This window comes from Pectinophora gossypiella, chromosome 10 (genome assembly GCF_024362695.1).
Source record: "Pectinophora gossypiella chromosome 10, ilPecGoss1.1, whole genome shotgun sequence".
NCBI classification, from domain to species: Eukaryota; Metazoa; Arthropoda; class Insecta; order Lepidoptera; family Gelechiidae; genus Pectinophora; species Pectinophora gossypiella.
The window spans coordinates 6,041,851-6,068,445 of NC_065413.1; the positions used below are offsets into that span (position 1 = coordinate 6,041,851).

The following is a 26,595-nucleotide window of genomic DNA, read 5'->3' on the forward strand; positions in this document are numbered from 1 at the left end:
CTCATAACATAACATAACAAATACTTTATTGCGCAAACAGGAAAAAACAAAATACAAAACAAAAGAGAAATAGAATCATCTTATTAAATAATATTTATAATTCATAATATTTAATTATTCGCATATAATATTCACAGTATAAGAAATAACTTCGCGTTGTTTTGATATTTAAAGTATCTGTTTCATAAAATCAATATTTACTTACTTATTAAAAAAAAAATACAAACCTGAAATCGAAATTTGCCAGGATTTGGCGGATCTCGATCCAAATGTTCATCCGCAACCACTAGATATCCTTCTTCGTCGATATTGAAGAAATTGTTTGTAAGTTCAAATGTGTATCTTGGCACTGGGTCATCGGGTCCCTAAAAACACAAAAAATGCGTTAAAAAAAAGTAATTGGCCCTCCAAATACTTTTTATATAAAATTATTTACTATCTTTGTACGAGTAGTATGTGAAACAAAATAGTAGACGAAGATGGTATAGTAATTATTACAGGAGAAACAATAAATTATTTAAAATATTTTTAGTTTACTCACCAAATCGGGGTCTGAGACCGACAATCTTATAGGTTCACCCTCTTCGTCCAGAACCTTTGTGCCTTTCGGCGAATTTTCTTCCACTTCTCCTTCGTCAGCCGAAGCTTCTACAACTGGAGGACTGGCATCTACTGGTCTGACTGTGACAGTAAGCTTGGCTGTTGTAAATCTTTTGCCTTCTGAGACTTCCTCCGCCTGAAAATTTTCGTTAGCTTTTTTTAATAATTGATCATGAGGAAATGTTTCCTAGTGGGCTTATTTTTAAATACTGATTGCTTTTTTCTGATTACTAGTCTTTTTTAAGTGAACGAGATAGTTTATTTCTCTATAGTGGTCTCACACTTCATTTAATACTTAATTTCTTACGTATTTCGTTAAAATGAATTTTCGTGAGTAATTATTAAAAGACTTGTACACTTACTCTTATGATTAAGTCGAATTTCTTCGCGATACTAGTATCTACAGCTTTAAGCTGTCTCACTGCTCCCGTGACTTGGTCTATAGCGAAATACGTAGACCAAGAATCAGGTTCACCACTGTCAATGCTGTACCGGATTCGAGCATCCAAAGTATCCATATCAACTGCTTGGATCTTCTCAGGTTCTATCGTTAGGATACCTGCTAGGACGCCGCTGTTAACCTGGAATTTTGTAAATATTTTCTATTAAGTCTATTCCTGTTTTCCGCTGATCTGTGTGATAATAATATTTTTTTTGGATCAACCCTATAATAAAAATGCTTCTTTAAACAACATGATATTTTTTCTTTAGAGTAACATTAATTATAATTATCTTTCGATTTAATATCCACTTTCATTCCGTAACTGTAACAGGCGTTATTTTAAAAAGGGCGTTTTATTTTTTTGAGCAGTCCGTTAGTTACTTTCACTTTTACCGCCAAAATTACTTTTACTTACATAGCTTGTGTACTCTGGATGGAAGCAAGCTCCTTCGTGAAGCGTGCAGCCCTTGTAAATGAAAGACGGATCCTGATCATCATCATCTTTAACGTTCACCGTCAACGTGGTAGTACTAGACAGTCTTCTTTTGGTATCACGAGCACGGTCCTGGAAAAATATATTTTGATTTTAATACTCACAATACATACCTAAATCATATTCGAGTAAAAATCTTTTGTTATTGAATATTTGGGTAAATACTTCGCGATAAAATATGTATTTTGAGATGCTTGTGGTAATGAAGAAAAGAGCAAATTATTATTTATGTTGGTAAACCACAATACTAAAAACGAAGATATTTGATTTCAACGTCAATTACTAGAGTTGTTTAGTGATCTAAGCTACTGTTTCCATTTAAATGCTTTGCTTTCCCATTTATCTCATAACAGTCTCAAGAATTATAGTAAAATTACCATAACTCTTTACTTCTCATGAATTGTAAATAAGTTCGATAAACAACAAGTTTTCCTTTGATTGATAAAGGATTGATTTTCAACTTTCGTTTTACGGATTATTGTGAAAGTTGATGAGCTTGTAATTTCTTTAATATATTATATGTTTTTGGATCAGTTGAAATAAATTATAATCCGTAAATGCTTATAGATTCGGTATTGTAATAACATATTCCCTCTGTCGTGTTGTAATAACTATGGCGTCAGCTATACGCATGTTTAAAGTGAGCGATGAATATGACTCACATTATATATCAATACCATGAGCAAGATAACGATAATTTTATTTTTTTTTTATTTTATTTATTCAGGTTAACAACAGCTCATTTACAATACTTTACAATAATATTATGTTATAAGCTAGTGAAGCTAATTACAGTTAACCACGTATTACCCTAATAATGACACTACACATTAAGAACTACAATAAAAACAACTTTTCCATCTCTACTATTAATACTTACAGAAGCAACAATAGTGACTAGATACTTCTGCGTGCGTTCATAGTCCAAGCTCCGGTTTACCGCCACTTGGCCTTGATGAGGGAGCGGTATTGTAAAATACGTATAACCATCAACAGCGTTGTCCGCTTCTAACGTCTTGTTATCCCCTGGTATTATGAAGTACTCTGCTAAGCCATTGACGCCAGCGTCGATGTCCAAAGCTTTGATGCCGTCGAAGATTGTTGTCCCGATTGGTACCAGCTGTAAAAGTCAATTTTGAAAAAGATGATAATGCCGTTTTTAAACTACATGCGTATTGTAAGTAAAGATAAATAAATCCTCCGTTGGCTTAGAAATACGTCCAAATGTTGACTTTCGACTTCAGTTTCATAATGTTTCGGAATATACTCAAACTATGAAAATGAAAATGTTATTTAAATAATACAGGTAAAGGTAATAAACAGCCTTACCTCAGACACATTGGCTACGTAAGGGGTATTCTGGAAGATGGGCGCGTTGTCGTTTATATCCGATACTCGAACTATCACCGGTATCGTCCGCCGTTTCTTGGTAGCTTTCACCTGACACACCAACTGTAAACCCGTCAATAAGCTTAATTACTACTGAGTCTAACTATATGCAATGCCCTGCAGCGACACGGACAGCTAAGGTGTCATTCGCTAATGAACTGTCATTGTAAATGCTAATCAGAATTTTCTCTTCTGCACAGGAATTTACAAAACTTATATATTTTGGGCATATAAACCAAACTCATCTGTTTATAGTCAATGAGACTGATCGCAAGATAAAACAACAAAAAAAAACATGTTGGTGATTTCACATCTTATTTTACGTCTTCTTTTCATCTATGACACATTCCATAGTAGAAGGAAATATAATCCATATAGAATTCCATAATTTTTATGATTAAATGAAATGCGTTATTTTATTTATGATTACTTAGAAAGATGTCTATATCTAACAATTCGTATTAAAATTTTCAGACCAAAGTATTGATTTCAAGCACATTATGTATGTCTTGCCTCAAAGCTATATTTCAAAATTACTACTTTCTCTAAGTAATGACTAGTGCGTTTATTTGACAGTATCGATGGCATAAAATAATTATAGTCAATAAAAGTAAAATTAATATTTGATAGTTTCTCTTTATGAGGTATAATATGTATGATAATTGGTGTAAGCACCGGGGGTCCATTTAACGGTACTTAAAAGTTGTTAGAATTAGTGCCTTAGTTATTTTCTGTTAATTTATTAGAAATCCACCTTACTTCACCAAAGAGTTCAGCTTCAGCTAGAATAAGTACTTAATTATTAAGGCAGAATGTACTGCTACTTCTTTTATTTCTGATATTATTACCATATTTTTTTCATAAACATCTCTTATCACAGTAGATAAATAGATTTGTCTACCTGAAACACCATATGTGACAAATTATCAGCATCCCTGTCAAGGGGCTGAAGAAGTTGTAGCCTCTTGCCATCCAGTTCAAACAACGTTGGGCCCTTCGGGAATACTGTTGATAGCAGGACATCCACATCTGGTTCGCCTACTATGGGAAGATGCGGCGGTATTGTGCTTTGGTTGACTTCTGCAATTTTAAAAATTGTAAGATTTATTTTTATAAATCAACGACGTGTGTTTCTATATTTTTGTTCTAGTTTTTATAGTTAGTAGAAAATAATGTAACGTACTTAGTTATCTATTAATGCTAAGTAGATTTGTAAAGTTTAGGGTAGGAACGGAACATATTATTTTAGTTTATGTGATTAGTTTTGTGTAATAGATGTTTTATGCATGAATAATCATTATAGCTTTATTTACTTATGTATATTACTGAAAAAAAAAGAATAAAAATCCTCAAAATATTCTATTGAAGTCGTAAACAAGACAAATGTAAGAGAATAAAGGAAATATCTGTGGTTAAAGGCTAAAGGTACAAAATGAGTACTTACGGCTCCCCCTACTTTCTTCTATGTCGACAATAATACTGGACTGTCCCGTTTCCACTTCACATGGACCTGAAGAAATAACAGTGTTGTAAATCAAAACAAGATGTCTTGTAAGTAAAACTATTACTTAACACCATAATCCGATACTAAAGGCTGCTTTAGATAATAATCCTTTGTAAAAACGCACATCGGTCATAAATTCATAAAGTCACATTATGACCATCATTATGGAGAAGATTTATGGGCATTTAAATTGTGTTGCCATTGAACTTTCATATAAGGTTTGTGGTAGGTTTGGATGAAAGACTCTTCTTTAAAGGCATTTTGAAGTTAAACAAAGGAAAAGATAAACTAATGGTGACAAAGGTAATATCTAAGTTGAAAGTAAATAAATTACTAAAATCATTTGATGACAGACTTCCATTCATTATAATTATATAGTAATTAAAATACAACAAAAACCATTTCAACTAAGGGTGTGTCTGGGAACCATTCAATTAAGCAGTTATTTGTCAATCAACAAGAAATACTATACAAATATAAATTTTCGAGCCTTAAATGACTGAGTTAATTAGTACATATGCACTGAATAAGCGCATAAAATTCAGTTTACTTCCAATAAAGGTAGCGGTCGGTTTTACGAGTCCTTTTAAGTGTTTGTTCCAATTAGAAAGCATGGACTAACTGCTTGCTTTGGTGACTAGATAGATTTAGAAGTAAATAGTGTGCGTAGTTTTGATCATTAGTCGTACATTCAGTAATTAATCTGGTCAAAGTATTTCTGGTATCGATGGGATATAAAGTATCTTGTCTGATTACTGTTATTGAGCAATTTTGTACTGGAACAATTTAATTTTTAGTGGTCAGTTATGTTAGAAAAATGATATTTCCTTTGGTCAATATTGTATGAAACAGATGATATTTTACAAATTGTGAAAATATCATAAAAGTTTGCGGGCTTTTCGTGGGAATTAAAACGACGACGATCAGATAAAAAAAGAGTGCTTTTAATTTAAGAGTGCAATATTTAAGAAGCTACGCATTTTTTTTAATTTAGTATAAGTAATATAAATACCGTACCAAATAATAATTGTAACTATCCTAAACAACAAAACAGATTGCTCTATTTATTGTTCCACACGCATTTATTTGAAATAAACAATCCATTGTAGTCTTTCAATTCCAAACAACTTTCGATGAATACCAATGAATGTTTTCATTATAGAAACGAAACAACAACAAATTGTATTCAGTCATTTCTATGTAGCGAATTGTTATTGACCGCTCTGCATTTAAATACTGAGATAACTATTTTGTATACATACTGCCAGTTGTTGTACGATTAAGAAGGCAAGATTATGGCTGAACATCAACTTTTTCGTATGAAAATGTTCTTTTTAACCACCGCCACCACTTATCACGTATATCTAACAGAAAGCTCGATGAGGTGTAGGTACTTAGTTTATCTTGCGATGGATATACTTCTTGACATCATTAGAAATCGTATGCGTCACTTTTTGTATGTATGTTATGTATACACATAAGAACACGCCTATTTCCTGTTGGAGTAGGCAGAGCCGACGAAATTTTATTTACGAGTACTATAATCCTGAAACCACTTTCCACTACCACCACTTTTTTTATATGTACATTATACATGATCCTTCAATTAAAGTTATCGTTTCACTTACCAGGTGTCGCTTGTGCCGTGTGTAACAGATATAGCAGAAGAAGCCAAATCGGTTGTCCATGCTGAATAAGCGCGCACCACCGCGCCATTTCACTGCAAGAAAGAAAACGTTATCATTTTACAACTATGTCTACAAAACGAAATATAATTTCAATATTACCAAATGATTATTAATTGAATGAAATAAAAAGTCAGGTATCTAACCAATTGATTTATAAGACACATTGCCAGGTATCATAGAGCAACAAGGGCCTCCATTTGCCTGATAAAGCTAAATAAGACTAGAAAACAAGTGAAAACAACACAATCGAAATGTCAATATTGCTCCACATGGAAATTATAAGATTTCAAATAAGAGAGACGAATGTAATTGTACAATCGTAATTACGAAGTAAAATAGTATTTCAGATAGTAGCACTCAAATATCACCTGGAAATAAATAGGATTACACTTGGATTACAGAGAAAACCAATCTTTACGTTAATCCGACCAATCCAATCACAGCAAATTACCTTGGAATTTACGACATCGACAAATCTCTGTATCCAGTTAATTTAATTTACAGGTGAAATCCCACAAGCTGCCGATATAGCATAAAAGAAATATGACAGCATTTATTTTTCATGAAGAATATTTAATATCTTTGCTAAGGTTTCACAAGTGGTAACATTCGAACATTAATCTAAGAAGGTAAAATTATTAGGTTAAAATAATCCAGATTATTCTTTAGCACCTCTGAAGTGTCACTGGGGGATTACTATAAGATTAAGGGCTACTTATTAGGGTAATGGTGTAAAATAGGACACTCTAACCCACGTCGCGTTTTACGCATTTCACTGACTGTGCTAGTTGTAGCATAAAAAACTAAGTATGAAATCTTCCAACGCGTGAAATAAGATCAAATTTTCCGTGAACACGTTCATCTCTAATCTAAGTACTTAGGTTTGATTGCTTCAAACGTCTTTGCCGGACCGGTTGAAAGTCGACCGCACAGCTTAAAGCAAAAAGTAGTCCTAGTTGAATTAGCTATCGATATTATCTCGATACAAAGTAAATCATAAGAAAACGTTCCTTGCAGGTACAACGTCAAACATTGAGTGGGAGGAGTACACTATAAATAAGATAAGGCAACGTGACGATACGAAACCTTAACGAGTAGACAAGTTAGACGACCATTGGTATAAGCCAAGATGGCACAAGATATTTTCTTCTGAAGACGCAGCGTCGTACTTGCTACATCAATGACAACAGAACGAGATGGCAATTTGCAAATGACCATAAGTCCAAAATATACGCCTAGGCATTAGACAGATCGTGACGTAGGCAAGAGCACTTTGGTCTGGAGATTACTTTGTTTATTATACCACGGTATAAACAAGCTCTTGCACCGATTAGGGTTTGGAATTATGCTGAGTAATGGCAGGGCAACACGTAGCATTAATATGTCACGCCTCGAATTTGCATTCGAAAGGATTATCTAGTTGTGTAAATCCAACTAGTTTGCAGCCCCCCCAGCGATGGTACTACATAAAAGTGTATTTCATGAATAAACTCGTCGTCTAGACACGCCTTAGACGTGTTTAGCATTTTTAAATTACATATTCTGATCTTCCGCAGCAAATTATTCACTTCCTAACGTGGAGGCTGTATTTACATAATAAGGTTAAATTTATGAACAAAAATTTCATTTAGAGACATTATTATTTCGAGAATCGATTATTTGTTTTTAGGAATACAAGCGGTTTGTAACATTTTAGAGGGAGTAACTTCATTATTACCATAATTCAAGATTTTGAGCTTTTGTCACTAAAGTGTGTTCCATATTTTCATCTTTATTTGTTTACTTATATTTTTTGACTGTAACTTTTCTTGTTTTGTCCTTTTTTCTGATTGTATGTTATTTGTTAATGAAGTTAGGTGTATTAACCTATCTGACTGTAATTTTATAAAAGATAATTTGTTTTGAAGTCTTAGCGCTAAGTAGCTTCACTAAAATTATATGGACACCTCAGGAATAATTGTACGGACGGATCCTAGTTCATAATGGTACTTGGTGGTGCAGTGCATATCGTTGCGTTGCCAATACAATATGAAAAAGCATCCAGCATTATGTGTACATTTGCGCCAGATACGATTTGAAGTTTTTTGACTAAGGCTTAGCTTTATTGTTATTTTCGTTGTAAGTAATTTGTTTAATTTTATTTTTTATTTTACGTTTACATTTTTTAAGAATTCTTAACCTTTTTCTATTTGTAAAATGCTACTATCTTGGTTGATATTAATGAATATTTTTACTTTAAAAATGTTCTTGTGTATAATATACACAAGTATGGTATTAAAATGAAATGCCGCCTTTCATAGTAACAGGTTCCTTTAACAGCATGACAAAGTATTATGAACAGTGACATCAAAACTGGTATTATTTCGTCATAATCCGATTAAGTCGGATATTTGGTTCAATTCATGTGACTTCTAAGAAGTTTTTTGTGACTTTTCATAAGGTTGAAAGGCCAAAGAAGTGAAAACATGAGATAGTGGTGAAATGACATGACTTGTCATGAATTTTCATCCGATCGAGCTAAGCCACGCTTATTCAACTTATTTCTCTATCTCTATCTGCCATTTACGTGTATTTAAAATTGAAATTATAAAGATAAACTGTCAGGCTTATTCTATGCATCGTCATAAAACTATAGATGTCCAAGTATAACATGCAAGACATCGCTGTTATATTTTATTGCATCTTTTAATAGTTTATTGCTGAGGCAGACAAGGTTTTTACATATTTAACGAGCAATGCTACACAAATCGAGAACCATCATGACACGAGTTCTTTCTTTACGATATTCCCCCGGGCCGACTTAAAGAAGTAATCTGCAGAAATGAACGCATTTGGTCGAAGCTAACTTTTAATATGAATAACTTATACGTAATATCGTCGGCAATTTTGGCATCAGCACACCATTCGGAATTTCCATTTAGTATTGACAAGGTAAAGACATTGATATAAGTGAAATGATTTAAGAAGATTGCCCTGTCTCAGGATATGGTGCATCTATTCAGACTGCTGTCTGTGTAATTATTATATATTGACTCGGAAACATAAACTATATTTTATAACCTTAGGAACAATGAATTTAACGAGAAACTGCGAAGAGCTTAAATCATAATGACGGTGCAATAACTTGCTTAAGTACGTTTCGCATGACTCTGCGCTATATTCCTTTGGAAATAGTGCAATAAAATGAATTAACCAGGTATCGAGAGTAAGAGCCATGATCACACGAGCTGTTTCTGAGCGACAGCGATGACGTCATGACTGCACTACCGTAACATATTTGGATTGAGGTGATAAATCAAGCAAATATGTTCATGACAGCAACTTGACTACGAGTATGTTGGCTAAAGTGCCCGGCAACAAGGACTATCCAATTAAACGCCAGACACAAAGTGCATTTTTGTGAGCCTGAACTTATAGCCCGTTTAACAAGTGCTATAGGCAATTTGCACGGCCAGTAATGGAGTAGGTGTAACCGACAGGTGTGGAAAACTATAATTTTTGCTAGGAATTTGTATTGTAATACCACAGCAATTCCCCATAGCCCATTGTTTAACGGACCTGCGGTTGTACACCCCTGTTCACGTACCAAGGTATCTACGACCAATGAATGCTCAATGCTTCAGAAACATCCTAGTACTTAGACATCTATAGAGTAGATCACTAACATTTTATTAAACATCATGAGATCATCATTTATTAAATAATTACGAAAACATGGCCCAAAAATTATCTAATAAGGCTTGTTAAAATTCAATAATTGAATGAATTTTATTAATGTAGGTAAGTAAGTAATCTTATTTTGCTTCTTAAACGAAATCATCGGTTCGAACCCTACTACCAAAGTTGCAGCAATAAGTTATTGTTAATTTTCACTAACACGGTTGGTTCGACCATTTATTTATAGACGACAATAGAAATCACTATCTGTCACGTTCGTCGGTGAAACGTAAGCAATAAGTTTATCTTGCGATGGATTACATAAGCACCTCTGACTAGCCCAATTAGGTGATATTTTCAACTTATCCACCACAATTTCCCAAAAGTCAAAAACTAAACACAAGCGTCCAAAAAATATTAGACCAACAATCGTCTCCACTGATCCGCGACCTACGGATCTACGTTATCGCGTACCATTTCGTCCATTTCCGCATCCACCCCTCGATTTACTTTGCTAACGGCGATGATTGTTGCGCCGGCGCACTACAAATGATGGATGTTTTATTGTAATAGCCCACACACGCGTGAATCTATTAGATTTACATTGGAAATGTGCGTGATAAAAAAATTGTGCCTACAAGATGTTAACCTTTTGACTGTATGAATGTCATGGGTTCTTGTTCGTTTTTAATATAAAAATGATTAAGCCTTAGTTATTCTCAAATAATGTCTATGATTTGGTCATGCAATATGATCATTTTCAAACACAGCATTTTGCAACAGCAGCCGTTTGTAACTCACTATAACAACTATCGTTATAATATAAGCAAATGCAGATAACAAAATTATATATTCAACAGCCAACATTTATATTCTGTATTGCTTGTTACCGTACTTATCTCGCCGACATCTTTATAAATTGTAATTAACGCACCAAGACTTAAGATTATAGCACGTATTAAAGGTGTCAAGACAACTTTGCAAAAAGTAGAAGTAATTTTAATAAAGTCGTGATATTGGAAATCGAAACGTCGAACCGAACAGGTCTCGTGTTACGTGGCATTTAGCTCTATCTCGACAATCTAATTAAATTGTGTAAAGAACGCCGTATGTTGGTCTGCTGCAGCACAAACTTACAACGTTTTTGTTCCGAGAGCGGAGTCATGAGCCAGATTAAAGTTTCTTGATCCTTCACGAGAGACAGGTGTAAAACACGCTTAAGCAACTACATTAAATAGTGAGACGTAACTACTACGAATAGAGTTTACAATAGAGCGCAGGGATGCTGACATGATTTACGTCCCCTTTTATTAGCAAACTCCCGTATAGTTTCGTCACTTAGTTTACCTCGCCTCGCCACGATGCAGTGTGATAATTTCCTAACAAAATTGAGATTCTTAAGTCATATTTCTTTGAGTAGAGGTGTTAAGCAGAAATGCCTACCCAGGGTGAGTGAAAGAGCACTAATTTCGCAAGCTATTTATATACGGTAAGGTTATTTAATACTTGTTTCTATCAAACAATCTCAAAGCTGAGTTGTCCTCTCAGATGTTATCGTCGCAAGTGACAAACTGCATAGATAGTTGACATGTACAAGCTATAAGAAGTCCTTTTAAGGAAGATTCGAAGAATGTTACGTGTGTTACTGCATCTTCATCTTTGTTTTCCTCATTATTGGAATTTTACTGTCTTCCTTATCTTCAGAAATTTATATAGGAAGTTTTCCAAAGAGGTTCACCACTCTACCAACCTGCTAAGTTAGTGGATGCGTCTTCTATGAAAATGTTTATATAACAAATAGAAGATTTTAAGAATGTATCTTTTGTAATATATCTACGGGTACATCGAGATAATGTCGCGCACGACATTGTGGTCACAGCATCTTACAAGGCAACGTATTTTGCATAAACTTCTATTGCTGCAAGACTGCAATCATCGTCTATTTGTTTTGTATTAGCGTGAAAGTGTTTATGTAAAGCTTGTATTTACAGCGCATCCTCATCGCCATTTGCAAGAGTTTGCGTAACAACTTCATCTGCTAAAGCCAAAAGGTCAGTGCAGCTCCAATCGTGTATGCAACATGTAATTTCAATTACTAATAAAAAATAATTCTTATTCCATCTTCAGTACGTTTAAATACCAGTCGGTGAATTTATAGTTCATTTACATCTTAAATGGGTAATAATTTCCATCATTAATTTGGTTAATACCTACTAGTAGTTGTTATTACGTAAGTTGCATGTTATTAAACATACTGGACAACATATTTTTTAGTATCTACACACATTTCTGTTGCATGCTAATTATCTATTTGTGGTTACAACTTGTAGCACATATGGATTTACATAATGTCTTTAATTATATATGTATCTGTGCAATAATTTGCAAACATTAGACAACTTATGTTTATTATTTACAACCATAGGCAAAAATCGAGAAATAATAAGAATAACCGCGATGGAGGTTGCTATAAAGCTAATTCCCAATTACCTTGAGCAAAATTCGTCGGCTAGTTTTATCAAAACAGACGATACGTATAAAAATACTGGTACCAGTACAAAACTCAATGAGTCACCACGCGACAACCCGCTCATTATAACCAGCGGCGACTAGCAGATGCGATCGGCACGCGAGAAAGATGCGATCTAGATGTTATCGCAGACATCGCCACTGAAACCCTGGATAATTTAAAAGGACTGCTTTTGTTTGACCATTAGTACCATCCTACGTACTGCTTAAAATTCAAACTGTAGGTTCTATCCTTTAATTGACTTTGCACGCTAGAGATCCTGTATTGCCTGATGGGGTACTTAACCTTTTCGCTTCTTTTCCTTCCTTACTTTGCGTAGATGGTATAAAATGTTAGATATATAGGCAATTTAAAAGTAACTTTAAGTGTAAACGTTAAAGTGAACGGTTAAGTCTTTAGGTATCATAAAATAATAAAATTATTATGGCTATAATTTGTGTAAAACTTAACGCAGCTCATATAAAATTACTGTAAGTTTTGTTTGCACACATTCTGTAATTAGGTAAAGTAGAAGAATAGCTAAGATAAATAATGTAGCGTACAGCCTTTCTCAGTTTATGAGGCAGGGTCCATTCGAATTCCTAGCAAAAGTAAATGTTAGGATATGTTTGATGTATTTTCTGAAGTGCCAATTCGATTTAAAGACAATTAGTATGTAGAATATAATTCAATGCCCACGTTTAAGTGTTCATCGCGTTTAATGTTTCACTGAGAATCCTTTACAATTTCCTCATTGCTTGCACAGAGTTATGAGTTTCATTTTATGTTATGTGATGTAAAATCAGAAGTACAATAACATTAATAGCGTTTGCTTGCACTTACGATCGCATACCTAATTACCTATTATTATTATTATTATTTGTACGTCATTTCCATATCTCAGGCCTATGGAGTATCGGACTTTTGGAACGCGTGCTTGGGGGCCAAAGCCTACGTAGAAGCCCGTTAAGACAATTTAATCTACATGTTGTGTGCCACCAACTGGAGGTTATCCCTGTATGCACTACGGGAGTGCTGCAGGAACGTGGGCTATTGGATTGAGGGTTAGTGGACCGGAATAGTACTAAGGACGGTGGACTATGGCGCCTGTTCGACCAATGTTAATAACAAAGATACAATGAGCAGGCGGTGAAATGTAAATAAAAGAAAATCATTAGTGAAATTGTTTTGCGACATATAAACAAGAACCTCAGTTGCTAAAACTTGTTTTTACATTCTGTAAATAAAATGTATTTGAAAATGAAAAAGTAATAGATTAATATAGTTCCTATTAATATTAGTTAATAAAAGATTTACATGATTAAAGTAAGATTACATTCAAGAAAATATTTAATCGAAAATAGGTACTTACTAAAAATACTGTTGTCAGATTAGGGAAAGTGAATAAATATAAAGTAAAAATACCTTGCCTCTTGTAATCCACTTAACTTGTAAACTAAGAAGATCTATTTTGTACATATACGTAGAAAATTACAGATACAAACACGAAATGGTCACAAATAAAACGGTTTCCCATACTCCAACAGGCCTGTTAAGGAAATAATCCATTAACATTTTACTCGTAACCACATATTCAGTGCAATCCGCAATTCAGATAGGATTAAATTGCTTTAATTCCATGTTGAATGTACATTTACCCGGGACGAAGTATGGAGTATTTCCTAGTTCTGTTCGAATATGCGTTCCGGTAGTTTTCTCAACAGTGTTAAAAACTATTATTATCACTGTCGTTGAAATTACTTGAAATACTTAGTTTTCAAAAATATAAGGATATTATCATTAATAACGATAAATTTGTTGAGTTTAAGGAGCAAATGAAACTTTTAAACATAAGCAAGACTCCGTGTAATCTTAACTACCGATAGTTCTGATTATCAATATTCATACATTTAGATGAATATTACATACACTTGAAACATGTCATCTGTGGGTTCTAAAATTTTATAATTCTAAGTCACAGTCTTTCACTTAGTTCCTGTCTTACCCTTTATTTCTCTCAAAATACGTATATATGTTCGCGGCCTCTTGAAGATTCCGTCTTTATCCTTACACACTCCTTCATTAGGCTTTAATCCATCCATTCCTTTATTACTATTGGCAAATGAACGGAAACAACCAACAATAACAGCAACTCCTTTCTCAGTACATTCACTTATCTACGGTGTGCGAAGCATTCCAATGCACAAAGCTCCAGTTAACTCAGTCATTATCCCAAGAACAGGTAGCTTGCTATACGCCATTATTACCCATAGGACTATCTTGTAATTTTGTTCTAGCACTTAGAAGAATGCAGCTCCATTGACTGTCGTGGTTAGTAAGAATGAGGAAACATTTTGATAAAGGTACTAAAAACTGCTCAGTCGCTCTTAATAGTGGGTTTGGCTGATAAACAAACGGACCGCTATTGGTATAGCACGGCGTAGTTTGAATTGACTGTAGTATTGTGAAAATGAGATTTGTTCTTATTTTGAATTCGTGACTTCTAGAATTTAATACTGTTTGAATTTATTTTCTATTCCACTGCCCTTTCATTGATGGATAAGATTCAAACCACATTCTACCAATCTGCAGGCTGCACTTAAATAGGTACATTATTATTTGAGACACACAGTATATTATCATTAACCCTTATAAAAACAATTATTTTTAAGTTGTTCTTCAACCAAAATTCATCCAATCATCAAAAATTCTAAACAAGAAAAAAGTACCTTCAAACAAAATAAGTAAAACAGTCTTTCAATTCCTTACAAAATCTTAACAAACATTCTTCTAACCAAAGCCATCTACAATGGAAACATGGCTAACTGTCCATATAACTCTAGGATTTAGAAAGCCGACGTTATAAATTGTTAGGAAGACCCGACTTCCAAGGGACAAGCATAATTCGCTATAACTCGTTCTGATCGAGATAACCGACCCGTGAATAGTAAAATATGATGTTAAGTTTCAATATATAAAATACGTCGCGCATACTGGGTGTGACCACATTCATAAATCAGTATAGAAGAATGAAGCAGTAGAAACGGAAAGATAAGGAATACGCAATTTTCGGAGGAACATGAATAATGTATTAGTAAAAGGTAAATGAAATTGGAGTCGACACAATATAGGTGTCAGAAATGTTTATAAATGTAATTTGTATCTTTAGTATTAGACGGTGAGAATTTGTATATATAAATATAATTATGTTATGTGTGTATGTCAAATGTTCACACGATGTTTTTGCTAAACCATTCAATTTTAAATGACCAAGATATTATTCAAACATGGTCATAAAACTGTATCGCAATATGAAAACGAAGTTTTTATTAATGTAGTAATATTATTAACCAACCAGATGTTTCTGAGACGTCATAAATATTAATAAGCCTATATAACGTTTCCGTTTATAAAACGAACTTTATAAGTGTGCCAATATATCTTTGTTTCCGGTCATTTACAACTCTTCAGGTAACATAAATAATATCTAAGTATTGAGAAATGGACCTTATCATCACTAACTAGTTATGAATTGATTAGTTTTTATTATTATTAACTGCAGTATGTAAAGAAGCGATGAACTTGCTTTAGCAGATAAACATGCATTTAATAGACTGTTAAACATAATAATGGAAAGTATATCTTTAAGATGTTTTTTAATGTTATTATAAATTATCTTTTTTTTTCGTTTCTTCTGCATAAAATATTAGTATTACGTCTTCTTTTCTATCGTGTCGGTTGTGAGGTGGATTACCAACCCCATCAACCCTGGTGTCTGGATTACTATTGAGCCGCCAAAGGCCCCTGAAATGGCTCAAGTAACGCCTACTAACTTACATCAGTAAGTAGTAACCGGGACCAACGGCTTAACGTGCCTTCCGAAGCACGGATCATTTTTCTTTCGGATTAGCTTTAATATCCTATAACCAAACTAGGGATCACAAAGTGATTTTCGTGATGTGTCTCAACCAGGATTGGAATCCGGGACCTCCGGATCGTGGGCCCACCGCTCAAACCACTGGACCACGGAGACCGTTAGTATCACGTCATATTCAAGTAAATGATCGTAATCTCAGTTTTAGTAAAACACTTTCTGGCTAACATGCAATCCCATCAAGTAATTAAGTAATATGTCAATGACCATCAATAGCCGGTTGTTTCATCAAAGCCGTGTAAGCCATCAAGCAAAAACAAGCCTATTCATCAAGCCACTATTATAACCAGAGTCCACGTCAAAATTATCAATAATCTCGAGCCTACTCAATGGGCAATTTATTGTACCACTGCACAAACGCACCTACGCGACTGCAAACGTTTTAAATAAGTCTACTGACGATGTTATCGATTATAAACATCCTTGGAAACGACGAAGTTTATTCGCATCGAGCATCCATTCTTTAAGCTGCCTTTGGTGGTAATACCGACTTGGGCTTAAAACTGCGCGGCTTTACAGTTAAATTGGCGTTTTTAGTATTATTATGCAGTGAAAGAACTAAATATACTTACTGGCATGTTTTAAAATCGGGGTTTTAGTATTTTCTTTTAGGTATACACACATACTTACCTAGTACCAAAAAAATATGCGTCGAATAGAAAAACCGCTGTTAATAATTTCAGAACGCTATGGTCATACTAAAAGAAAAAATGTGCATTAGAATTTTAGCTCACGCCCGCAATCCTTAGGGGGTGGGCTGAGCCGCAAGCAATCGCGGACAACTTGCTGCCACTGTTGACACAAAGTCTTAAGAAGAACAAGGGATCAGCTTAACGCCCATAACAATTGTCCATCATGTAAGAAAGTTCACAATTCCATTGTCGGATTTTACGACATGCCCGGAAAGATAAGCAGCTGAACGTGTTTTATTTGGTCCCAGTCCTTCATAAAAGCTAAAAAGCATAGTAAAACCTGCACCTGGTTATTGGTGCACCTTAGACGGAGAAATTAAAGTGTTTTTTATTACATTTACTAACTTCAATGTCTTAAAGCAAGTTCCATATCCCAACGGATAGTTTCATAGTGAAGTTACTAACTGGTTCACTTACGCAACATATCGATCAAAAACGCAATCTGCGCCCACTTTGTTTTTTTATAACGAAAACAACTGACAGTTGATTGAAAGATCAATATCTGTGTACTTTGAATGGTGCACTGTTTATTTTCTTTATAATTATTTACAAATAATATGAAAGCTAAGATTATTTAGTTAAGTAAGTGTTTAGCTACTAGAAATTTAACTTGTTTTATTATAAAAGGATTTTTTTTTAATTGATAAGAGCCTTATCCAATCCATAAATACACAAATACAGAAATTAAACAGAACTTCCTACCAGGCACATTCTACTATTCTTCGGTAGATATTCAAAACCTAGTATCTTAATCAATTTCCAAAACCTCTCATTGCAAATCAATAAGTTTACCGATGCTATAGACACTGTTATTATAAAATACCTGCAAAAGAAGCGACGATACAACGAAACTAACGGCAGGTCCCATTTGCTCGTGCCTACATCTTCTTAGACAGCGAGATCATTAATAACTTCAATAGTAAACCGATAGCAATCTTGTCCTCTTAATAAATGATAGTATATTGTTCGTCATGAATCGTTAATTTGTATAGCTTCATTAGAGTTTGTTTGACTTACGTTTATTTGTCTAGGCTTTCTATAGGAAGTGAAAAGTGTAAGTGCTAATACGTTTGACCCCGTTGCGTCGATAGCGTGAATATTTCGAGTTTGGACAACACTATATTGTATTGTAACTAGTGGCATATTAGGATTTTTCGAACATATGAAATTCTGCCGGACTTGCGGGAGGTTATGAACTAAGTAATGTTTAAAAAAAATGTTTTTTTCATCAAATGCATTGTTAATCTGAACATTGAAAAATTAAACGTGGATTGCATAAGAACTTTTACAGTACATTATAAGGTCACAAAGGAATAAAATGAGACAGACAATATTGCATCCTGTACGTCTAACATTAATCCAAGATTTGCCCACTAAAGGTCTGCTAACCACATTTTTCTATTCACCGTGAGAAAGCGACGAGACTCAGAGATTGCGACCTCGGCACGCAACCGGCATACGAGAACCGAGGCCGTTTTTTATCTCACCACGTTTATTTGAATACAATAATATTATTAAAAAGCTTCCCATAAAACCCCTTATTTCACCACTCCTATGTTTATTTGGAAACGTTTTGTAGCTGTCTAATTAACAGTTCCATGCGAAGAGGCATGACTGTCTACAAACAAATAGAAAGGGAAAACCACAGAATAAAATCCTATTCTTGAGTTAGTCAGAAAAAAGAAAAGAAACTATAATTATATAACTCTTGAGAGGTCTATAAAGTGAAATAACATGACCTAATTCCATTTCTTTGCAAGATGTTATAGATAAGTAAATTACAAACATCCAAATGAGATGCAGCCACGCCTGTGTGACAATTTCTACATAAACAGCTAACATTTTTTATACACCGGATACCAAAACAACAAAATCTGTCAAGAACTGTACACATAATTTACATAAGTAGTCACTAAAGTCGATTATAAACTATATAAACATATAATTTTTAAACCAATAGAGGATAATATCAACAGTATTTATGAATAAAATATCACCAGAATGACATATATGAAGCCTTAATCATCTTAAAAGTTTCACTAAACATAATATTTCCTAATACGCGTAGTCCCTAAATAAATATTTCGCTATGAAATCTGATACAAATGTGAATCGTCGAAACTGCCGCGGGCTATACAGAAGGTGTTTTCAATAAAAATGTTTTGATTTATACCTTGGAAATTATTTGTCAGAAATCGACAAAAGTTTGAATCAATGTGATTCTGTGATTACGTTTTGTAACAAAACCTCCAAAGAAAGATATTCAGCAATTCTTTTTATTGCTTTTAATCTGTAATTTGACAAGGTTTGTTGCGACTGTCGAATTGACTGGGAATTCTAAATAAGTATTATGACATCGTTTTATTTGACGATGCTTTTTGTCACCTATATAACATCCATTGTTTGGCATTTGACTCTTTGGTGCGCCACAAAGTTTATTTTTTATTATGCGTACTCAAATTGAACACGAACGGCGATCGTGAGGAAATAAAAATCAAAGAGCCAAGCCTTCCAATCACACCCGTACTTACCGAGTTTTTATAATAAACCACATCAATAAAAGTCGTTGTAAAACTTAGTATGAAAGTCTCCAAATGAGACCATAATAACTCAATCTCGAGTGATTCCGTGCATCAAGTTAAATAAAAACAAATCGTCATTATGGGCAGAGGGTCAGAGCGTGGCTCACCGCATGTCTAATTCGCTTTCATCGCATTGTGTGAGACGAAAACGATATTAAATTGAACAAGACCATTTGAGTCGAATGAACCTGTAGCCATCAGGTCATCAATATAAGTACTTAAGTAGATTGATTCGTGCATCACAAATTAAGTAATACGTCGAAGATGCTTCCGAAATTAAATTTAAAGAAAAAAATAAAAATATTCATAGCACTAAGCGTACCTACATCCTGGAAAGTTTTATTCAAAGCCATAAATTACAAAATTCAAGCTTCAAGCAAATAAGGAAAGATCAGTACCAGAAATAATAATCAAGAGCTTGTACTAAATGAAAATGGAAACCACCTGTCAATGCAAACGACAATGCAAATTTTGTAACAGTAATTCTACAACACAAACGGAGACCGAACATTTATCTCTATCATAACAACAGTTAGGAAGGCAGACAAGTATGTGCATTCGGAATATAGAGTCTGGAATGCAGCCCAATCGGGTTGGTGTGACGAAACGAAAGGCCGTACCGAGCGTGTCCTACACGCTGCCCTTTAATAAGGATTTAATGTAATTGAAAGGAGACATAATTTAACGAAAGTCGGATCAGTCAAGCTTATAACGTATGTTGATTTCATTACTTTCCAATCCACTTGTCGCTTTTATTCAATTACATTCGAATACGTATCGACTTTTATATCATTTAACATACTCGTAATCCATTTAGAGATTTTTCGTCTAGGCATCGTAAAAGACACGGTTATAAAAGCGACATTGTTGCTACCGAAATAGTTACCATGTGCTTAGAATGCTGGACATGGTAAAAAATATTGAAGCGATCCAGCCGCCTCTGGTGCCACCCGTCGTGCGGCCGACGCAGCCCACCTACGGCAGGACAGGTGTGTGTATTTCCTTTGAAACACCGCAATAAACTTCATTCTTGGTCATGCTTTCGTTGGCGAAGTCTGTTTTGAATGTTTGCTCAAAATTAGTTTTGAGTCCATTATCTTTGAGCAGTGATTAAGAAGGCGTAGCCTTATCAAAGTTTAGACTCTAACATTTTGAATGAATATTCAACGAACATTCTGTTAAGCAAATCGTTCTATCTTAATTGCAATATTTCAATACAGACACCTTCTGTTCGTCAGTAGTAGAACGTTCGATCGATTCTTTATTACGACCTCGTATACGGCGGGATCGAAATCGAATTAAATTTTAAATTAAAATCCTGTCGTAATTATGAAACTTTCACTTGCAAAACTTCGACCGATTCGTTTATTTTATTACGCATTTGCATAACATTGTTATTGGTTATAGCATTCGCTTCTATACAAAATATTTACAGAGTCGTAAAATAGCCAAATAAGATAATAATGATTATGTAAAAACTTTGAAATTAACACGTCAGCCTGTCTATTATATAAAATTGAAACAAACTATAAATAGACGTGATATGAAACTTCAAACTCATTAAAAGTTGAGTCATCAACATGTCGCTATGAACGAACAATCTTACTTCCACTTATCCAACGAGACACCTACACTTTTACTTTTTCTTACATCCTTTTTGTTTTTTAAATTGCCAGTTTCAATGTCATAAATCCACATACTTGAGACAGATTGCAACATTTATCCAGCTTAAAGACCCTGATCGCGACTTTTAATTCCTAGACATTATGTTTAAAATTGTTTGGCTTGAGCGACTTTATACCTGCAATGAGCTGATAGGTACCTAGTTAAATAACGATAATGATTTCACTCGCATAGGGCAACTTCGTAAACAAGCGTTTAATGGTTTCAGATGTATTTAGAGCACGCGATTTTACTATTTGTTGGTATTGCGACATTGATTTAAGTTCCATATTAGGATTCCTAGAATCGTATTGCACCGGTCTGCAGGAATGAGCTAGTGATGAAAGAAATCGCAACACTTTTAAACTCGATAAGGATTTCTAATCCGTTGATTGCATTTTTTGTAACAAATATTAATGTGTAATGGTTAAATTATTAATTCGATAAAAATATTTAGAAATATTTTGGAAATAACGTTTGGTACCTTTTGAAACGTAAATTAACATTTGAATTACTCTAATAGAAATTATATTTTTGATTCTCCTTTACAACAGTGCTTGACAAATCACAAACTAAATTGATTATAAATCAAACTATAAAATGCGCTATAGACTATATATTAGCGCATGCTAAATATCTGTTATTTCTCAAATGGAAATTTAATTGGACAAAACTAGATATTGAAATCGTAAAACAGATATTGATAAACTGATACTTACGCAAAAATTATGACACCGGCGTGTTCTCATTCCTCAAATTATGTGTCACAGAGTTCCATCTGAAACAAACAAAGAACAAAATTAAATATAAACAATACAAAACAAGTTTCTAACAACCAACTGTAAATGAGGCAAACTTGACAGTTCATACGAAAACCATGAAATCACAATCTGCGAGTTCAAAAGAACTGTATGGTGTAAAGTGTAATGTAAATTGGTTATACAAATAAAATAAAATATTAGTATTAAAACTTTAAGTGAAATGTAAGTGGCGATAAATGAAAACCTTATTTCCGTTTATCCAACCATGTAACGAAATAATTATACAACCATCACCAATATCAAAACAGAGCAGCGTGTCTTAAAAACGTAGAAATACAATAATAGCATTTTAAAAGGTCTTTAAACCTAACCAAGGTTTATAGTTTCTGCGAGGATAAAATAAAGGCGGCGATTCAAGTACTAAACAACAATAAACAAGAAAGGGCATTTATTGCGTCCGAATGCTGCGATTCCCACCTTCGATTCCAGAGTCGCGGTTCCAAGAAAGATCTGATCGCTTCCTGAATGGAAGCATAAAAAGGCTTACATCACTGCCCCTGAGGTCGACTCCCAACATTGTCTAGCGACAATGGTGATTGTGCGAAAGAATCGCCCCACACAATGGATGCAACTCAGCAATTAGCAATGGCAATTAAATATTTGTTTGTCCAGTAGCGTATTGTTCCGACTGCTTCAACAAATACTGCATGCAATTTAAAGCTATTCTACTTTATAAATATAAAGTTGATTCAGCTTCAAACTGTTTTACGATAATTTCTACCAGAATTTAATCATTCTGTCACAACAGAATGCGCTTATTTTTGTTTTGTAAATCAGTAACAGAATGTTTACTGTGTAACTCATGGTAACAACACTGGGAACGACATAATCAAGTAGGACGGTGATATTTCTAAAGAAAGTAGGACTCCTAAAATATTGGCTACTATAAAACAGCAAAATGGTTAACATGACATATACGCTGTTACTGTATGCAAACAAAAAGTATTTAGGTGAAATGTTTGCACAACAAAAAAGTAAAACAAGCAAGTACCCTTCATTGATGTGATCGCTGTCCACTCTGGCGATGCGTGGGCGACGGTAGGTGTGGGAACCGGTCCCTTACATGACTCACTCCATGTTGGTTTTTGGTAATCCACAACTGCATCAGGAAATGAATCGATTGTATTTACCATCGTAAAAGTGAAACAGCCTTTACCGGTCCGCCATTATAGTTAATTGCTTGACGTAGGCTCTGTACTTACAACGGATCAAAGAATAGCATGTATCATTGGATGCTATTTTCTTTTTATAGAGAATTGTAAAGTAATTGCTTTTTACAACCAAACACATAATGCGCCAAATAAAAGTAGTAATAAAACAAGCATTTTTTTGTCAAATGTAGTTGTTCGTACAATTTAAATTATTAAATATATATTATAGTCCACATCAGCTTCTTTTCCTAAAAGCAAAAACATCATACTTATTGTTGTTTTTTTGAAGGAAAATAACCAACAAAGGCGAATTTTATTTCACAGAAATTTAGTAATCGTATTATAAGCTTATACTTCAAAGTAAAACTCAAGCGGTGTTTTCAGAACCATTGCAACAGTTACTGCGAATATTAACAATTGGGGCTTACTGAGTTACGACATTGATCTTTGTGAAATCGAAATTTTGATACTTACGACAGTCATGTCAGGGGACAATTCATGAAACAAAAACTACACAGTAAAGAACACTTCTAATGTACGACTTTCGCCAACGCGTGGGACGATGGGAGTGACTCAAAACCAAATCGGTTAAACAAACATGAACAGGTTGAATAAGTAGGTTGATGGTAACAGTAACTGTTGTAGCGTAGTAAGCTACTTCAACGGAAAGAAAAATGTTTCACATCAATGACAAAAATAATAAAAATCAACCTATGTATTAGAAAAACTTTAAAATATGATCATAAGATAAAAAAATAGATATACAAATGTAAGACACCAGTGGTAGGTACACTTAAATAAAATGATAGTATCTAACGGCCGGAAATTTTATGCTCCTCTATAAATCAATCATTTGTAGGATGCGTCTAAAGCATTCGTTCGCATTCGTCATCTATATTGTTACAAGTAAATGCTAATTTGCGGACAGTTAGCTGTGAGCCAACGTATTTACAAATACGTGGTAGACAATCGACAAGTTATGAGGTGAATGTGACACTATGAACAGTATTGTCTTCGAAACTGTCGCCAAATCATGTTCTATTGCCCAATGACCCACTTTGGGCAAAAACAACATATGAATAATAAGTACAGAGTATTTTGCATATTGCTTAGCTTATTTTGCATATAGCTTCTTTCATCAGTAGCTGAATGCAGTTCAAACATCTGTCGGCTAGACAATTTGTAAATATTTAGTAACTTTCCTGTCAAAGTGAGAAACTGATTATTTTAATACTTTACGAAATTGACAATGTTTAACAATTAAATCCCTACAGCATTTATATTTCAGGTAATAGTATTGCCGTAATTTTTAGATTTAGGTATCTGACTGTATTATCTATTTGGGTAGCAAAAAAATTAATTGGATTTTGCAAGCCTGACATTTTCCACAAATGGAATTTAATCTTGCCATTCTCTTGTCACCTAGCTAGTTGCAAGCAGTGTTAAGAGTTTTTAAACAAGTATTTATAAACTATGACGACATACGGTCAAATATCTCGTGTTTTGTCGTAAAATGGTAAAATGCAACGCTTTAGTTGTTTTTTTTTCACCATGAAATTACGGTTTCAATAATAGTAGGTATACCTTCAATAATGGATTTCACACTTGCGGCTTTATAACCGTGTTTAGATGAAATTGTAGTCTTGTAACAGCTATGAAATTGTTACTTATTAAAGATGAAATTGTAACAAGTACAAACATGTACAGCATTTACAGAGGAATATTTTAGATAAGTGTTTGCTTACTGCTGTTAGTAGTTCCCATAAAAAAACTCCAAACACATTATTTATAATGGTTTACACTGCGAGCACTAAAATATTATTGGCTTTATTGCGTGTAAAATAAAGTCCGTATGTCAACTGAATCGTTAAAAACTCCTGACAAGTGTCCACTAGAGATTGCGTAAAGCAACCAATGGACTGTAAAACAAAAAATCCACATGCGTATAACAAGAACCTGGCCGACTCGCGTCCGTTCACTTTTTGTCGATAAACCTGTAGACCATTCACTTGACGCCCTTTTGATTGGCATATGAACCAATGGATTAGACACATAACAATAGTTGTATGAAAGAAACGTGATACGCAAAGTTCTATGTGTTACGTTTGACATTGAAAGGGGAACTTGAGATTCATTTTCACACGGTTGTGTTTGTAACATTAGTGTTGTAGGTGTCGGCATTCTAATAAAGGTTAGTTGAAAAGGGTAAGTATTCTGAATTCTTCAAAGTTAATATTTTTTTCTTGTAAGAGTTGTTATCCTAATTATTAATTCCTACTTCTATTAAGCATCTGAATTATTGCCGATAAGTTTACCTGTCTTTTGCTACCTGTGCAAAAAGTTATTTACTTAATTAAATGACCAAGTTTTTAATTCCTCTGCGAATCTGTAGTAGATAAAGCAGCGAGCGTGGTAGAATAAGCAATTATATCTAACGCCAACAGTTGATTGATGTAAGGCTGTCCAGTTGTTTTATATAGTTTATTTACGTTTTCAGTACTACTATAATTACAAATTTGCATTTACCAAATGTAAAGCCATACAACAAATTAGATTTGACATTGTCTTTAAGACAATAATTATAATCCGTTCCGTAACAAAATTTGCATTGCTCTAGACTAAAACATAGGATTAAGGTCTATTTGAGCTTGTTAATGCAAATCAATGCAAGTATTCGTAACAGTATCGTACCGTAATGTACATTACTTTTAATGGGTTAACGGTCACTTGTATTGTTCTATTATGGCTCATGGTGTCACTGGTGTACCTACTACAAACATGCTGTATTATCACGTTTAGGCATACTTATTGCTCAAATATCAGTTAGAGGATCTGTAAGAATTGCTAAAGGTCTAGTTTATTATTAAATAGAATATTTAATTCGTGAACGCAGGCGATAAAACTTCTTTAGTGTTCAAGTTAAAGAACATTTTTTCTTTTTTTAGTAATTCTGATATTTTTACTCTTTATTTATACTGTCTCATACTGGTGAAGATGAAATGTTGTACCTATGTGTTCGTTGGTTATGATTTCAAAAAATGTGACGCATATACTTTTACAATGAAAAGTGAAATATCTCTCACCCACGTCTATTTGGATAATTTTAAAACTCTTATATAATTTCGCATAACGTCTCCTCTTCTATATCATAAACCCCAAAAAAATAACAACATACAGATAATAAGCAAGTACGAAACAAAACTGCAGGGAATCCAACACAAAACTTGCACAAACATGATGTAACTGTAAAATTACAGGCACGCCAGCAGTTAGCACACTTTACAATAAACGTGATTGCACGTAAAATGTGAATCTCCCACGTCTGAGCCCTTTGCTAGTGACATTTGAAAGGCACAATCGTAGAGGAATTCGCACCACCCGCGTAGACACACCATAATTTCTTAACACTTCATGGGATAGAATTTAAGAAGGGAATAAAATAAGACATGTTTTGGAAAGGTGTTAAAGATT

At 34.0% G+C, this 26,595-nt stretch overlaps 1 protein-coding gene across 2 annotated transcripts in view; it reads right to left on the reverse strand.

The window, feature by feature from the left end:
* The window catches only part of LOC126370195 (cadherin-99C), a 109,680-nt gene that overhangs the window by 10,731 nt on the left and 72,354 nt on the right, over positions 1–26,595 (reverse strand). For both annotated transcript variants that reach the window (XM_050014958.1, XM_050014957.1), the window contains exons 3-12: positions 21,872–21,930; positions 6,057–6,148; positions 4,369–4,434; positions 3,826–4,004; positions 2,865–2,987; positions 2,416–2,655; positions 1,458–1,607; positions 963–1,181; positions 542–736; positions 228–365 (exon numbers count right to left, since the gene is read on the reverse strand). In XM_050014958.1, the coding sequence (XP_049870915.1) occupies positions 228–365; positions 542–736; positions 963–1,181; positions 1,458–1,607; positions 2,416–2,655; positions 2,865–2,987; positions 3,826–4,004; positions 4,369–4,434; positions 6,057–6,144 (1,398 nt within the window). In that variant the 5' untranslated portion in view covers positions 6,145–6,148; positions 21,872–21,930. The remainder of the gene's footprint in view (positions 1–227; positions 366–541; positions 737–962; positions 1,182–1,457; positions 1,608–2,415; positions 2,656–2,864; positions 2,988–3,825; positions 4,005–4,368; positions 4,435–6,056; positions 6,149–21,871; positions 21,931–26,595) is intronic.